The sequence below is a fragment of the Phasianus colchicus genome, chromosome 5, assembly GCF_987193195.1.
Source record: "Phasianus colchicus chromosome 5, bPhaCol1.hap1.1, whole genome shotgun sequence".
Lineage (NCBI taxonomy): Eukaryota > Metazoa > Chordata > Aves > Galliformes > Phasianidae > Phasianus > Phasianus colchicus.
In genome coordinates, this window is record NC_143440.1 from 10,757,300 (window position 1) to 10,772,849 (window position 15,550).

Here is a 15,550-nt window from a genome sequence, read left to right on the forward strand (position 1 = left end):
GAATTTTGCCTCAGAGTATGTCCAGATGATTGACAGAGGGAGACAAGACCTTTCATTGGGAACAGTCTCTCATAGGATAAAGCGCTATCCCTTTTCAAATGACCTGCTTTGTACTTAGGCTGCAGTTCTGATAGTAAGATCAGGACAATTTTCTTCCCTCTAGTGAGACTTTTTCTTTCATGCTGACTGGGGAAGATGGGAGCCGGAGGTTTGGCTATTGCAGGAGGCTGTTGGTAAGTATATCACCTATATTTCAAACCGTGGAATTCTGTTAAACAATATCTCTAAACTATAGTCTGAACTTTGAGAGTTTCTCCTGCTATTTTACTAGAAAACTGGGTTGTTCACTCTGAGATTTGAAAGTGCAAGGGCTTATATTAAAATAAGACTTTGAAATGTCTGTTTGAATCAAATCCCATTCATAGGAATGGGATCCCATTTCATAGGAATGTGGAAAATTTCTCCTGTGAGCATTTACCTTTTAAGTTCTTTATATCATGTGCTTTCAAAAGGCAGCAGAAATACCACAACACTTGCAAGCAAAGGCAAACGTGGTATTTCTAAACATTTGTGAATAAAGTTTATTTCTTGTGCAACTGCTTACATCTCTAAAGCTCTCTGCCAGTGTTGCCTAAATAATTGCAGCACATCCGTCGTGCAGACAAATCTGCCACCCTGCTCAGTAGGGTGACAGTGGAGGGCAGCCCACAATCAGCATTTTCTCAGGGCCACACAACAAGGTGATGCCTGTGACAGGAAGTCTAGGCTCTGAGGCTCCTTTTCTGTCCTCGTGACCAGGGTGATTAGCTGATGGTAAGGGTACTCAGTCTGACCTGCTGCACGATTCTGTCTCATCGTGGGACTCATCACTAGGGAAATAAACTGGTCACCAGATAAATTCAGAGCACAGAGCATGCTTATGTGTTGTGAGAGAAAGAAAACTGCACAAAAGACTTGCAAAGTTTATTAAGCCAGGTGAAGCACAGTGTGAACAGGCTTCTGCTGCTCGTCTGTGCATAAATGATGGGATGGCAGCAATGCATACAGCCGTTGGCCATTCCTGCACTTGGATAGGGTTGCAAGTGGTGAGACAACCTGTATACTATCCACGTGTCAGTGGACTACACTTCACTAGAGAGCTTATATGGATAATAAATACCATAGGAACGTTTTACGTACTTGTGCAAAATGAATAGATAACTCTCCCTTTTCCCCTTTCTTCCTTCACTGTCATTACTTCCCATCTCTCCAAGCAGGGAGCACCTCCCTTCCATAGTTTTCAGAGGCTTCCAGTAGACAGAGCAACTTGCTGTGTTAGAACAGCATGCTCCATTCTGCGTGCTGCTGGCACCTGACCCTGTCCTTACTCAAGTCTATGGCAATGCTCCTTGTCACGCAGATAGCAGATGCTCTGTCTGGGAGGTACTGCTGTATATGGGTGCATTTTGTAAGAGATTTCACTTAAACTAACAAAGCAGAAAGTTTGTTTATCAATTCTGTGGGCGGTATTTGCTATAGGTAGCATCATGGAAGCTTGCTTACTGTATGTGTCTAAGTGTGGAAGAGTGGGCCAAAACAACAGGATTTATTTGTGGAAAGGAAACGTCAGTGAAAGCCTGTGTTATAGTAAATCTGGTTAGGAGATGATTCAGAGATAATGAAATAGAGCAGCTAGAAAGTATCCTTGCTGATGTAAATAAGCACAACGAGGTGTAGTGCAGCAGTACAATTTTTACTTTTTATGCATATGTATGCATCTTGGGCTTTTCTGCAATGGGAGTTGCTGAGAAGTGTTAGTTCCACAGTGTGTCTGTTGTTATTTAAAAGGATAATAAGGTATATTCAGAAAATGTTGACTAGAATCAAATTTTGAAACGTATTCCCTCTACCGTAGAAGGGTGGTTTAAGGCTTTTATAGTTCTGAAAATATCAGCAAGTTTGGAATCATGAACAAAACTTACATTTGTGACATGCAAAACAGTTGATCCTGGATCAAAGTGAGACTGAAATAGAAGCCACAATGAAAAGACATATCCGACTCCGAGCAGGTGAAACTGTTTATATGCCAGAGGCTTGGGCTTTAAAACAGATCTTTGTGTTTAAGTGTGTAACTTCCTGAGCAATTTTTGACAAGGTCCAGAGTATCTCCTCTGAGGAGTCCCATTCCCAACCTGTCAAACACAACAACCCTAATTTGGGAACTACAAAAAGGTTTCAGCAAACACAATGTATGAGAAAGATGGGGTCGTATTGCTCAATATAGAACTGTGACAAAATCCTGAATTCATTGTAAGCCAACAGCTGCAGGGAGAATTCCTTAGAAAATATTCCCCAGCCTGAGGGGTGCTCATGATATTCAGCTGGAGTTTCTCACATCTTCTGGAGAACTTGGCTGTAGGCTCCATAGAACCATAGAATGGTTTGGGTTGGAAGGGACCTTTAAGATCATCTAGCTCCAACCCTCTACTATAGGCAGAGACACCTCCCACTAGACCAGGCTGCTCAAAGTCCTATCCAGCCTGGCCTTGAATGCTTCCAGGTCAGAAGCTTCTATGGTCAAATGGACCAACCCATCCAACCCTGGGAGGTAGTGTCCAGCTTACTGCTTGTGCCTTTTTGCAGAGTTAGGTGTTCTGGTGCCTCTGCTTAGAAAATAATTACCTGTTAGCTACTGAACTTTCTGCCATTCTAGTTCTTCTTTGGTATGTTGAGATATGAACAAACTGTCCCACTTTTTTGCCTTTGGATTTCACATTTTTCCAGACCCTTTTTCTGCCTGTGTATCCAAAGCCAAAAGTACCTCAAGGGATACAGTGACAATTATGTTCTGTTTGTATAGCAAATCCTGTACAGTATCCCTTTTAAATATATTTATATTGTTATGTTTCATTTTTGAAACAGGATTAGAATGGAATGTAACCTATTGTACTACTGCAAACAATCTGCACTTTCATAGATAGCATGAAGTTTTTCCAGTTACATTTTGCTACCTCCAAGGCAGTATTGTAGCTGCTTTCCTGGTCACTTGATACCAGAAGTATGCAACTTCATATAAAGGCAGATGGGTTGATATCCTTGAGATATTACATATCGCTCCTATTCCACTTTACTGCAAATAAGACATTCTTCCATATTAAATCAGGTTAATTTTACTTTCATTCCCATGCTTCTTTCCATCGATTTGCCAGGCTCGTTTCTGCTGCTGTGTCTGGGCTGTGGCTCTGTGATATTTGCCTGTCGGCAGCAAAGGTGATTTGAGCAGTTCCTGCTGAAGGCTCAGTTTTACCTCACAGCTCACTCCCTTCCTTGGTGGGCATTACAATATCTCAGGTGCTATGGGGCTGGGGAGAAAGGGAGAGCAAGAGAGCCCCGTGGAGAAGGAAAGAGGGGAGGATGCTGTAATGGGAATTGGAATGCATCTTGGGCTTTACTGCAATGGGAGTTGCTGAGAAGAGTTAGTTCTAGTCAGACAATACTGGAATATAAGTTACTGCATCCTTAAAACAAAGTCCTGCTATCAATTGCCATAGAAGGCAGCTGGTTCATGGGAATAGTAAGCAGCACACCTATCTAGCACACTGGACAGATGTGTGAAAAGACCTCTTTCTCAGAATATAAAGTTTGATATCAGGATTTTCTAGCTATTAACTTTGTACTTGCAGAAATATAACAACTCACAACATGTCTTTCACCCTGTCTTACCTCTCTCTTCCTTCTCACGTAAAAATGCTGCCCAGTGCACTTTTCTAGGCTAAGACAAGTGAGTCCCTGGGGTCAGGGGAGGACCAGATGCCTGAGCAGAAAGTGTGTACATTAAAACACAAAAAGCAGTCTTTAGGTGGGACATCCTGCAGTTGCTGGGGCAGGAGAGGGGCATTTATTCCACTGTGGAAGCAACTCTTTTGGGATGCAGACTAACATCTATGGAGCTGAGAAGAGCTCATTGGAAAAGTGTTTCTTTCTGTTGCCATGTTACTTCCATCCTGCCTTCCCTTGAGCATGTTTGACAGTGTACACTGAGTGCTTTGGCGTTAACGTTTGTGTTTCACATATAACGATAAGACTTTAACATGAGTTTCTGGATTTAAAACACCGACAGCTTTTTCATGGTCTGTGTTTGGATTGGCCCTAGCTGGAAACCAAAGCTGCTGCAGAAGCTGGCTTGTGACTCTGATGGAATAACTTCAGACTCCCAACACTTGAATTTGTTTTTGAGGAACATCTCTGATTGTGAATTTCTGGCTCTTATTAGCTGGACATCACCATCTGCCTCATGGGATTTCCCTTCTTCATCTTGATGTTTCCCTGTTTAAAGTTTTTGGATTGAGTCTGAATCTCTCATTCTTCCCAGACAGTCCTAGAGCCAAGCAGAATGTGTCTTTTTTCACAGAAAGGAATGGAGATTGTGTACTGTGTGCATTTGCTTTGCCATTTAGAGTATATATTATCTCTGTTATACGATCACTGCCTTAATTACTGTGAACTGCAATTGAAGCATCCACAATTCTGATCTCAAAGACAGCCCAGGGTGCTAGAGGCTTACCCAGAGCTAATGCATGTGCTTTAGGAAGGCAAAGAAGCTGTTGTGCGTTTGTCATGTTCCTTTATCTCCTGGCCTGGCCTGGGACAGCCCTTACTTTTTCCTCAGGTTTTACTAATAATGCTCTCTGGAGAATTATCCAGAAGGTCTCAGTAAAGATATCTTGGCCCACCCTGGGAGGAAGGGGTATAGCCCCTCCGGAGTCTTTAGGTTGATGTTAGTCTGTTTTTTGCTTCTCTTCTGCTGCTTTGAGATGGAATGTAGGGCCGTGTTGCATGTTTCTCTTCTGTGATGTTTGGTAGGTCTGTTTTAGCTGCATTCCCCCTCCACACAGGGTGTCTTCAGGTAGATGGAAAGTCTGGGAGAAGTGCAGGAGGAGACATATTCCATTGATCCTTACTGCTTTGGTTTCTTTGATGTCAACACAGTGGTACCAGTGTTCCCCACTTACTTCTGGGGCCAGGAAAGCAGGAGCTTTCTTGTCTCTGTCTTTAAAGCACCAAACCACTGAGTTAGGTGTCTGAGTGGCTGGTGAGTTTGCACACTGCCTTGATTTGAAAGCAGGAGTGTGTGGTGTGTGAGAGCATCTCAGCAACGCCAGACTGGGAGAAGATCTCTGAAGACATCTTCTGGATTTCAAGCACCTGGGTAGGGAGGTGAGCTTTGAAAGAGAAAAGTGGTAGGCTTATTTTCAGAAGCAAAAGTCGTCTGTTCCACCTGCTAAAGGCAGATGATGAAGCAGGTTTTGGAGACTTTACTCAGCAAACATCAGATTAAATTCACTGTAACAAGACTGTCCTGAACCACTTATGGATCAGCCCTGAAGCAAATCTCAGCTCTTCCATCCCATAGCCAAGTTCTTGTCAGTTTATGTTCAAGCTCTTGGGAATCTGTCTCTTGTTATCAACAAAACTCATCAGTGTTTTAATTTGTGGTGGACTAAGGCCGAAAATATCCTGAGCTTTCTGAAAACAACTCAAAAACCAAAACATCATTCTCTCCACCCTCCCTCCTTCAGGAAGAAGGCAATATGTCAAGGCAGAGTCAGCTTGTGCTCCTTTAGGACATAGCTTCCTTGAACTGGGCGTATCGATTGCATGGAAGAGAGAATGAGGGAGGATGGGGCTCCAAGGCTGCAGCTATCTTGTAGAGCACAGCCTTCAAACTGGAAATGCTCTCTTCTGGGAAGGGGGGAGGTTAAACCAGCACTGTATGCTGGGTGCAGTCCCTAAGTCTCTGCTAGTTAAAGGAGATAAGTACAAGCAGAGAAGGGAGACATTGGGGATGGGAAGGTTGAGTTATCCCATACATTTTTCTGGGAAAAAGACAAACCTATAACACAATAAGCAGGTGGTTTAGGTCTGTCTTCGAAGTGTAAACTAATGGCTGAGAGGAGAGTTATGTGAAGAATTGCCAGTGCTAGAAATTTGAGAAATAATGCCCCTCACAATGGCTCTGCCTGAGGGTTTTATGTGCCGCCTCTTGCAGATGATTTGCATTCACTCGGGAGTCTGTGCTGTCTGCAAGGAAACATCTTTGAAATAATAGAGAAGTCTGTCCCGTATGAGGAGTGCAAGGAGCTCCTAGACATGTAGCCTTTACAACGTTTGAAAGCAATGATATTTCATAAAGCAGAGTCTTTGAGTAAGTGCTGAGCTGTTATTGTTTCTGATCTTATAGATGACCCAGGAATGTGATGTTTTTACTGGCAGTCACTGAGACAGCTCTTGGCTGGGAGCTATCCAAGTCTCCTGGCATGGCTTCGGCATTCCTGTAGATTTGACACAATGATTTTAACCAAAATCCCACATGCTTGATATAATCACTCAGTGCCTTTAGAAAGGGTTTTATACCTAATATGGACAAAAAAGGATTCTGCTTTTTCAGAGACGTGACGTGTAGTGAGCAGGTTTGGATCCAGAAATAGACGCATCTGTATTCACTTAGTCCGGGTACTTTTTGTGGTCTCTGTTGTAACAGGCCAGGCACCTGCTGACTGTCCAAGCCCAGTTTGTGATATTCCAATTTGAAAAACACAGCTACCCTTCAGTTTCTCTCGATGGATGTGACACGTAAATGCCAAACACACTGGGGGCTGTTAATTACTGTATCTGCAGAGTCAAACAGTGAAACAAAGATTAAAAAAAATACGCCAGCCTTCAATGTGGATGCACAGGAGATGATCAGCCACTTTGGCTCAATGTACAAGTGGGAGAGAGCAGATGGAAACAGTGATTCTGAGCTCCTTTATCACAGCATTTCTGGGGATGATTCTATCACTCCTGCATAGCAATAATGTACAGCTGTGCGAGGAGGCTAAGTGGTGCCAGGTGATTCTTTTACAGACACTTTTTATTCAGTGTTTCACAAGTACAGCTGACTCCACTGGATACAAGGAATTAGGAGGCCTATCTGTTATTTCAGACCCTGCTTTCAGTTTTTTGCTGCTGGGGAACTGTTCTACAGCTGCTCTGTGCCATATTGGATGTAGCTCCTGCCAAAAGCAGCACCAGGACTTCCTTGCATTGTATCTTGGGAATGTGTGTCACAGTACCTGAAGTCAGCAAACTGCCTTGTTGAAATGACTCCCCTTAGGAAGTGTGTGCCCATGTAACTGAAAACAACTATATACAACTATACGAACCTGCTGTGCTGTATCACAGCTTGTTAAAAACACGGTGGTGATCTCCTGTGCATGGATGTGTCTATCTGCATTCACTGTGTGCACGCAGGACACAGGCAGACTGCCTCTCTGCTCTACAAACCTTGCCAGTGAGGCTGCTTTTCTATAGTGCTTGGTATTGGCCTGATTCAAGCTGTTTGTTAGTACATAAGCAAAATCCAGCAAGTGATTGTACCCTTTTTTCATCTTTTTTCACACAGTGGCACCAGACCCTTCACTGCACGAGCACAGGCAGTGTTGTAGATTACAGTATGCTGAGAAATTACACTTCAGTCATGCCAGTTTAAACCATTTGCTTCTCTAGGAAAAAATCTTTAACAGGATGGTTTCAGAGAACCATTTTGACAGTTTTTTTGAGGGGAGGAAGAGATATGCACCATGACTCATTCTTGACACAGTTTAAGTTATTTAAGAGTTTCATGTTTATCATGCATGAATCTAAGAAAGTTAATGATTCAGCTCATGCAGCTTGCCTTTGTTTAGGTCTGTGAGCTTGTTTTCTGGAAGTTAAGCTGTCTTTGAACATCATGAGTGAATGGGGAACTACAGCCACAGTTCCTTCCCTGGCACTGTAATTCTCATCTCCCAGCATATGGTCCTGGGGTGGCCTCACCACAGCAGGAGCAGAGGACTGGTGGTATAAGGCATGAGTTACAGCCATAGTTAAATGTGCTTTTATGGCTTCAAGTCAGAGCAATGTTTGAATACAGTTCCAATGTGCTGAGATTCTCAAAGTGGATAAGAACTATTTACGCTTTTTAGCCTACTGTCTTAAGGGATAAATATGATGCTTTTCCAAGAGTAACTATTTTGATGGAGAAATGCATGGTGAAAGACATTACATGATGGCCAACTATCAGAGAGAGAAGTATATTTCTGCGTGGCTCCAAATCAGTATGTAATTTCAATCTCTTTTTTACTGTTATCAGCCAAGTGGAAAAGGGCCACGTCTACCTGAAGTCTATTGTGTCATCAGCCGCCTGGGGTGCTTTGACTTATTTTCTAAGGTAAGAGGATTTTTTTACAATGTTGTTTTTGAACTTGAATGTTTACTGAGAAATATCCACATCAATGAAACAGACAAGAAGAATTTCTTCCTTTGATGGGAGATAACTGTATTTTGTAGTTGCTGTTTTGGATATTCCATCTCCATGACTGGATTCATCAAGGAATGTCTTATTACTTCTGTGACTGAGGCAGAACTTGATTCAAAAAACATCTGAATGTCTGTATCATCTGGCTGACTGGAGGTTTTTCCATTGTTTTCCAAAGCCATTCTGTGCTGAGCTGTAACTCTTGGCATCCACAGTTTAAATGATGGGCCAGTACCACTTTTACTTCAGCACCCTGTGGAATAATGAGGTTAAGAAAAAAAGAGTATTTGATAAGTGAAGTCTATATGCTTAACAACACTGACATGATCTTTTTATTCTAAGGGACTAGGGAAGGATGTATATATAATCTTCTAATAAGCCTTTACATTAACAAATAAAGTTACATCATATGCTGGTGTAATTTACCTAAGTAATAAATTTCTTGATGTGAGAGTATTAAGACAATATGCAGAACATTGCAGCTAAACAGAGATTGTGTTGCCATTGAAGCAGTTAACTGCTAGTCAGCTCCAGGGCTACAAGCATTATTTTTCTGAAAGACAAAAGGCTGTTAAAATAAGTTATTTAAAACATTACTGATTGGTCAACATTTGAAAATCTCTTTGGCTGCCAGTTTAGGACCTCCGGTCCTCTGGAAGAGTCCTGCAAAATCCAGGATCAAGATTAAAGATCAAGAATTTGAGGGCCTGCCTGCCAGGTCAGCTGGGATCTGCTTCTGTTAAAACCAGTGAAATCATGCTTACCAGTCAGCCCCCAGTTGACTTTGACTGGATGAACAGACATTTTCAGATTACGGATTTAACTGGGAAAGCAGTTCCTCAAGGGTACCCTATAGGATTTGCTGGTGATCTGTGGAGAAGGATGATATGTCTGATGTTGGATGGTTGTCTTCCCCCATTCAAATTTTGATACAGTATTCATAGGAATGTTTTAATTTGCCAGAGATTTTCACTGCAGATACAAAGAGTCTGACAGGACTTAAATATGAATTTTCTTTGTTCATTTGTATAGGAATAAAGTTGAAACAAGCACATTAACTACTGAAATTAATAAAAATATTGCTCATAGGATCTAGTAATCACATGGAATGTTAACTTTCATCAAAACAGTCTTTATGGATAAAACTTCGTTTAACACAAATCTCGTGTGAAGAAAAACAATGGTGTTGAAATAGTTAATTGCAGTTCTGCTTCTGAGGTCTTCCATGAAGTTCTGCATCTGAGGGTTTATAACAGTGACCCTTAGACATAATAAATATCTAAACGCAGATATCCTGAGCAAAATGGAACACATTATTTTGGGGGGATAACACAGCTCAAGAAAGCTCTCTCTGTGGAGAGAGGTCCCGAGGCTCTTTGTTTGCTTTTATGTTTTTATCTAATTTTGATAATGACTAATTTTCAATGGAAACCTTGGGAAAGGGGAAAAATGCAGAAAGTATGAAAAGTGGAAATGTGAGTATCTTACTTACACCAAATATCTCTGTAGCTGGGATATAAAGTCTGCAGCAGACAGGAATGATCAAACCGAAATTGCAAACAGACTGCTTTCCCACTTAAATCCGTAATCTGAAAATGTCTGTTCATCCAGTCATAGTCAACTGGGGGCTGACTGGTAAGCATGATTTCACTGGTTTTAACAGAAGCAGATCCCAGCTGACCTGGCAGGCAGGCCCTCAAATTCTTGATATTTAAGCAGAAGAGAAGGCTCCCACTGAAATACATATGAGTCCATGAGTGGAGCTGTAGTACACCCATGCTTTTTTCTTAAGTTATGGGCTCAGGGAGGGGTTGGGACACAAAAGGGCCTAATCCCCACTGGCTCTGTACTGTACTGCAAAGAGCTGATCATCTCCTGAAAATACAGGTGCCACAATGAGAGCAGGGTGCTTGGAAAGACCTGGTGTAGACTCCAGCTCTGGGCTGGATTTAGCACAGGTTTTAAGCACAAACTCCAAGCAAAACGTCTGGAAAGGTTTTGGATGAAACAGCTTCTAAAGGAAGGAGGAAGAGTTCAAGTCTCAGCTTCTTCATTGTTTTTGGAGACAGATGTGGATGAAGGCAGTTATTGAAAACCGAATCAGTCTCTTTTTTCAGAGGGAAACCTGGGCTGTCCTAATTGCACAACTCAGTAATGGTGCCCTCTGCAATGTTAGTCAAAACAAGGAACAGCAATCTTACAGAAAAAATGTGACCGATGAAAGACCACAAGATACTGAACCTTGGGTACTATTTATAAGGAAAGCAAAATTAGTTCTTTGTTTTAAAATATGTATCATGCTGGTTTGGGATAACTTGCATTATTTTCATCTTCCTTGAAGCCTTTTATGTTCATTGCTGTAATACCTACTGCTAAGATAGACTTGAGAACCAAGGATGTCCTTACTTCTGGACCTAGTCAGTTATAAGCTAGGGGTTAGCTGCCTCTTCTACAGACAAGGATTGCAGCTTTGCTTTATAGTTCAGCCTTCAGCGTGCAGTGAAGAAGAAGCAGAAACTATGCTCCAGTGAATGCTTCTGTTGGCATTTGGTGTCATTAGCTATCGTTGTAAGTCACCAGCTTATGATTAAGTATATTTTAATGTTCTGTTTCAGTGAAAAAAGCATTTCCAAAAGAAACAAGGGAAAATGCCTGGCTCAGATCCACTAACACATGCATAGCCTTTTGGTCTCGAGTGGTGGTTAGGAGATCAGTCTTTCAGGTCAAACCACTAACTGCTTTGAAGCTTGCTTTCTTGTCTACTTTAGGTTTATCATCTATACGGTCTGTCTAATGTGGGAAAGCTTAGCTGTGATCTAATTTATGCTGCTCCATGTGACCAAAAGGAGAAGAAAATAATAGTCCTTTCTATCTGTAAGAAGTTCCATCTGCTCATTTCAGAACCGGATTGCCAGCCCTGCGTCATGTTAAACAGAAAACGACCTTAGTGCAGACACCCTCTGTAAACAGCTGGGCATGCTTCATGAAGCTGCTCACAGCTGGCTCCAGCTTGGCGCAGACTGCAAAGTGACTGCTGTCATCATGGCTGAGCCTGGACCTAGAGCTCTCTCCTGGTGGAGCCCTGAGCCCTGATGGTGTCATAGCATGTCGGGGAGGTGCTTTTTTGTCAGTCTGGCTTTTTCCTGCCCAGTCAGGCACAGCTGGAAAAAAATGAGCTCCTTTATTAATGCTCCTTAATGCAAACCTTGGGTTCACAACTGAGACTTGACACTCACTTGGCCTGTAACCATGGGGCTTGTGTTGATCTTTCTCCAGCTCACACTGTTGTTCGGGTCAAGTCCCAACAATATAGGTCCCATTTTGCCATGCCTGAACTTCCTTCAGTTTTGCAGGTTTGTTGTTTCTTCCTTGTCTCTTTGTTTAACTGCATGCATGGAAGGAATTCATACTGTAAGTGGAAGATGAGTCACTCTTACTGTAGGGTCAAATACTGTGGTTTTAATGGCATTGCAGAAATGTATGGAAAAGGAAAATTAAACTTAGATCTGCCGTGTGTTCAGGCACATGTGGGTCAGAAGATGTTTCAAAAATGTATGGGGTGCTGACCTGTTCTCTCTCTTTTCTCTCTTATGTCTTACTAATGGATTAGATCCTGGATGAGGTTGAAAGGAGAAGGGGCATATCTGCTGCTTTGGTTTATCCATTTATGAGGAGTTTGATGGAATCTCCTTTTCCTGCACCTGGAAAGACAATCAAAGTCAAAACTTTTCTGCCTGGAGCTGGCAATGAGGTAAAAAAAATAACAGGAAACATAAAGAACCGAAGCCTTCACCCTAATCATGCCTATAACAAACACCAAAAGAAAAGCAGGAGGTACAGATAGTGCAAGTCATAGGGATGGTACTTAAAATGAGAAGTGCAGGAGCTGCTACAGTGTTGATATGTTAATGCTAGTTCCTGCTGATTATTATAAACCAATTTATGGTTATGTATTTGTTATTGCATAATTTTTAACAAGTTGCCTTGTTATTGCAAATATCTTTTTTTTTTTTTTTACTGTCTCAAACCTAACATTATAAAACATAGACCTTATGGAAAATGACAGTGCTGCTGTTTTGCTTAAAGTTTCTCTTAACTTGAGACTTTCTAGATATTTGGCATGTCCTTCTATGTGTCCTGATGTTAATATGCAGTAGCTCCATTCAGATGAGCAACAGTATAGGGAAATTATTCACTGCAGGTAAGAATAGAATTTGTCCCACTTAGCAAAAGCAAGAAAATTATTTTATGGTTATTTTACATCTCCTAGGGTTAGTTTTACAGTGCTATTACTGCTTTTCACATTGAAAGCTTTTCCCATTTTCACCATATCTTCTCCAAGTGTAATGGAGTGGACCTATAATGTCACTTGGGATGAAATGTGAGGGGTGCCTTGTAAAAGTGATTTGCAGGATGTTTTTAAGTCACATGCATTTTTCTTCTGGAGAAGCAAAGGAAAATTGAGGGGCTGCTTGGCATAGCAGCAGTAAGATCTGATAATGCCTTTGTGATGTGAATGTATCCGGGAGCCGTGGATCACCAACTTCTCTATCCCCTGCTCAAGCATCTGAACTGTCCCAGAGAATAATACTGCAATGATTCCAAACAAACAAACAACCCTTCTGGCTGAGCTTTACTCTGTGTTATGCTAGTACAAACTCGTTATTTAAATGGAATGCACTGTCTTAATTAGGAACAGAATCTTGTCCTTCCATTGTGTCTCCTCTGGCCTAAACAAAGATGATGATTAATTGGGAAGTAGACAGTATATTTCCTTGTGAAGAGCAGACTGAAGCAGAAGGCTTTGCCAAATAACAGAAAACATCTATGGCATCTAAAGCTGCTGTAACTTGCATTGCATCCTACACCCCAGCGAGATATTAGTGTTGGAAGTTTTGCAGCAAAATTAGCTCCTCGTGGTTGGGCACTTAAATATGATTTGAGATTCCAGCCCCAGTACTAAGGAATGAAAGTGGGCATCTCAAACAGAACAGTATTACAGCTGAACTGGTAAGAACTGGTTTTGTGTTTGGCATCCTGTGGTCTTGCTGCTGCTCATATCCCTAAAACTGTGTGTCTGTGAGGAATTTTGTAAGGGCTACTCAACCTTAAACCTGATACAACTTGCTAGTGGAATGTGGTCTCACGTGCGTGGAAACATAAAGGAGGTTTAAAGCAGTAACATGACGGTGATTTTTGGATGCATGGAAAGAAGGAGATGTATATGTGCTCCTGCTGATACATCTACAAAGATTTCGACACAACTTTAAGTTGGTCAGCTTTTCCCCTTTCCCTTCTGTTTCCTCAGTTTCCTCAGTAGTTCATCATTTTCTGTCTTACACTTCATGTTTTTATTCCTCTCTTACTCTCTTCTTCATTATATTTTTCTATCTCTTTTCTGTCCTCTGCCTACAAGTTCCACATCTGAGCATGTCAATTGCAGAATAAAAGGAAGATGTAATAAAGGAATCAAGCAAAATGCATTTGAGAAAAAGGAGAGGGCCTGAGGTCATGGATGAAGTATGACAATTAGACTTTAAAGGGATGTCACAAGTCACCATCTAAGACCTTGTCCTGACTCCCAGTTAAGTATGTATATACATATAAATATATATACACGTATGTACATGTGTTAATGACAACGAAAGGATTAAACACCAGCTAGTGACTTGTGCATTGTAAAGAAGGAAAGATGAAGTAAATTGGGATTAAACTTGGCATGATGCTTAAGATCACTCCCTGGTTCACATCTAGATGTGAATTTGAATTGCAAGCCAAGTTGATACCAAATATACTTTGTCTTTATGACTGTTTTAACCCTGCAAGCTTCCAGTTCTTTTTTGTTACAAACTTAATTCTGTTGATTCAGGCAAGCTTTACATTTCTGAGAGAGTGTTTAGAAGGCAGAATTACACTTCCCTAGGAAATGATAGTAGATTTAATGCATGTCTGTATTCTGGGAAGAACATGACACAACAGTGGACTGTGTAGTGCACTGTTTCTCTGGAGTTTTATGCCTCCAGCCTCAGTTTCCAAAAGAGGATGGGGGTTGCTCTTTTTGTCCCCTCAGCAGGCATGCCTGGGCCAGGGTGCTGCGTGCCCCTGAGGCTGTCAGACCTGACCAGTGACACTGACTGATACCTTTGAACGTGTTCAGGTCATAGAGCTGCGGCGGCCGATGGACTCGCGTCTGGAACACGTGGACTTTGAATGCCTTTTCAAGTGCCTCAGTGTGCGTCAGATCATCAGGATCTTTGCTTCTCTCCTCTTGGAGCGGCGTGTGATTTTTGTAGCAGACAAACTCAGGTAAGTGACAAAGGCACCTGAATCACAGGCTATGGCAGTGCTGTCTCCCGATACAAAAAGCTTTAACATATCTCTAGAATGACTGTCGGATGTGAGGATTCTCTCGCTGCAAGGTTGAAATAATTTTACTTCAGCACAAGTTATTTGCATCAGATGGGGAACGCATTTTCTAGCTGTTGCTTTCTAGCTCTGTCTGTACAATGGAGATATCAACACATATCTGCTTCACAGTCTACAAGTCTTTTGCACGACGTTTCAAAGCAATATAGTCCTAGCGCTATTTCATTTCTGTTTTGAAACAAAGTATTCATAAACAGTGTCAGAGATCCTCACTGGAAAGCTTTGGCCATACAGTGCACCCAGTGGGATGCTGAGAGTTGCTTGGTTTGCTCTGTGCAGTACAGAGAGTTTGTGATGGGGCTAGGTTTGAAATTCTGCACTACCAGACCATGCAGTGTGAGCATTAAGAATGCTAATATACTTCTTCCCAACTAGTTAGGCTACTTTATTTAGGTGCTCACACAACCTGAAAATGTTTTCTTTCTGAAACTCCATCTTAGGCTCCTTGCTACGGCCTTTCAACATCTTGTTTCCTTGCCCTATGGTTGCAACCTCCCCTCCTTGTTCCCTCTGAGGCATGTGCTCACCCCATGGTGTAAGAAGGGAGAGGGACCAGGTCATGGCTCCATGACCTTACCAAGAAAATTGGAGTTCCGTGTAGGCTGCACCTCTACCCTTCAGCAAAGAATCAGCCCTTTTTTGAGTGCTTGTGTATAATCTCTATAGGAAAATGTGGGCATTGTAAAGAAGACTTTCTTTGCTGTAGCCTGACAAATAATAAAACATAGCAAATAAAAGGAAGGACTGTAATTTATTAGATTCAGAAAAAATCGAGCATCTTTTAAAAGGGCACAGTAGACAGTATGG

General features: G+C 41.8%; 1 protein-coding gene across 9 annotated transcripts in view; it reads left to right on the forward strand.

The window, feature by feature from the left end:
- Positions 1–15,550, forward strand: part of DENND2B (DENN domain containing 2B) — a 154,753-nt gene that overhangs the window by 119,559 nt on the left and 19,644 nt on the right. For all 9 annotated transcript variants that reach the window (XM_090140471.1, XM_031613963.2, XM_031613965.2 and 6 more), the window contains 4 exons: positions 164–233; positions 8,153–8,230; positions 11,928–12,068; positions 14,475–14,623. In XM_090140471.1, the coding sequence (XP_089996597.1) occupies positions 164–233; positions 8,153–8,230; positions 11,928–12,068; positions 14,475–14,623 (438 nt within the window). The remainder of the gene's footprint in view (positions 1–163; positions 234–8,152; positions 8,231–11,927; positions 12,069–14,474; positions 14,624–15,550) is intronic.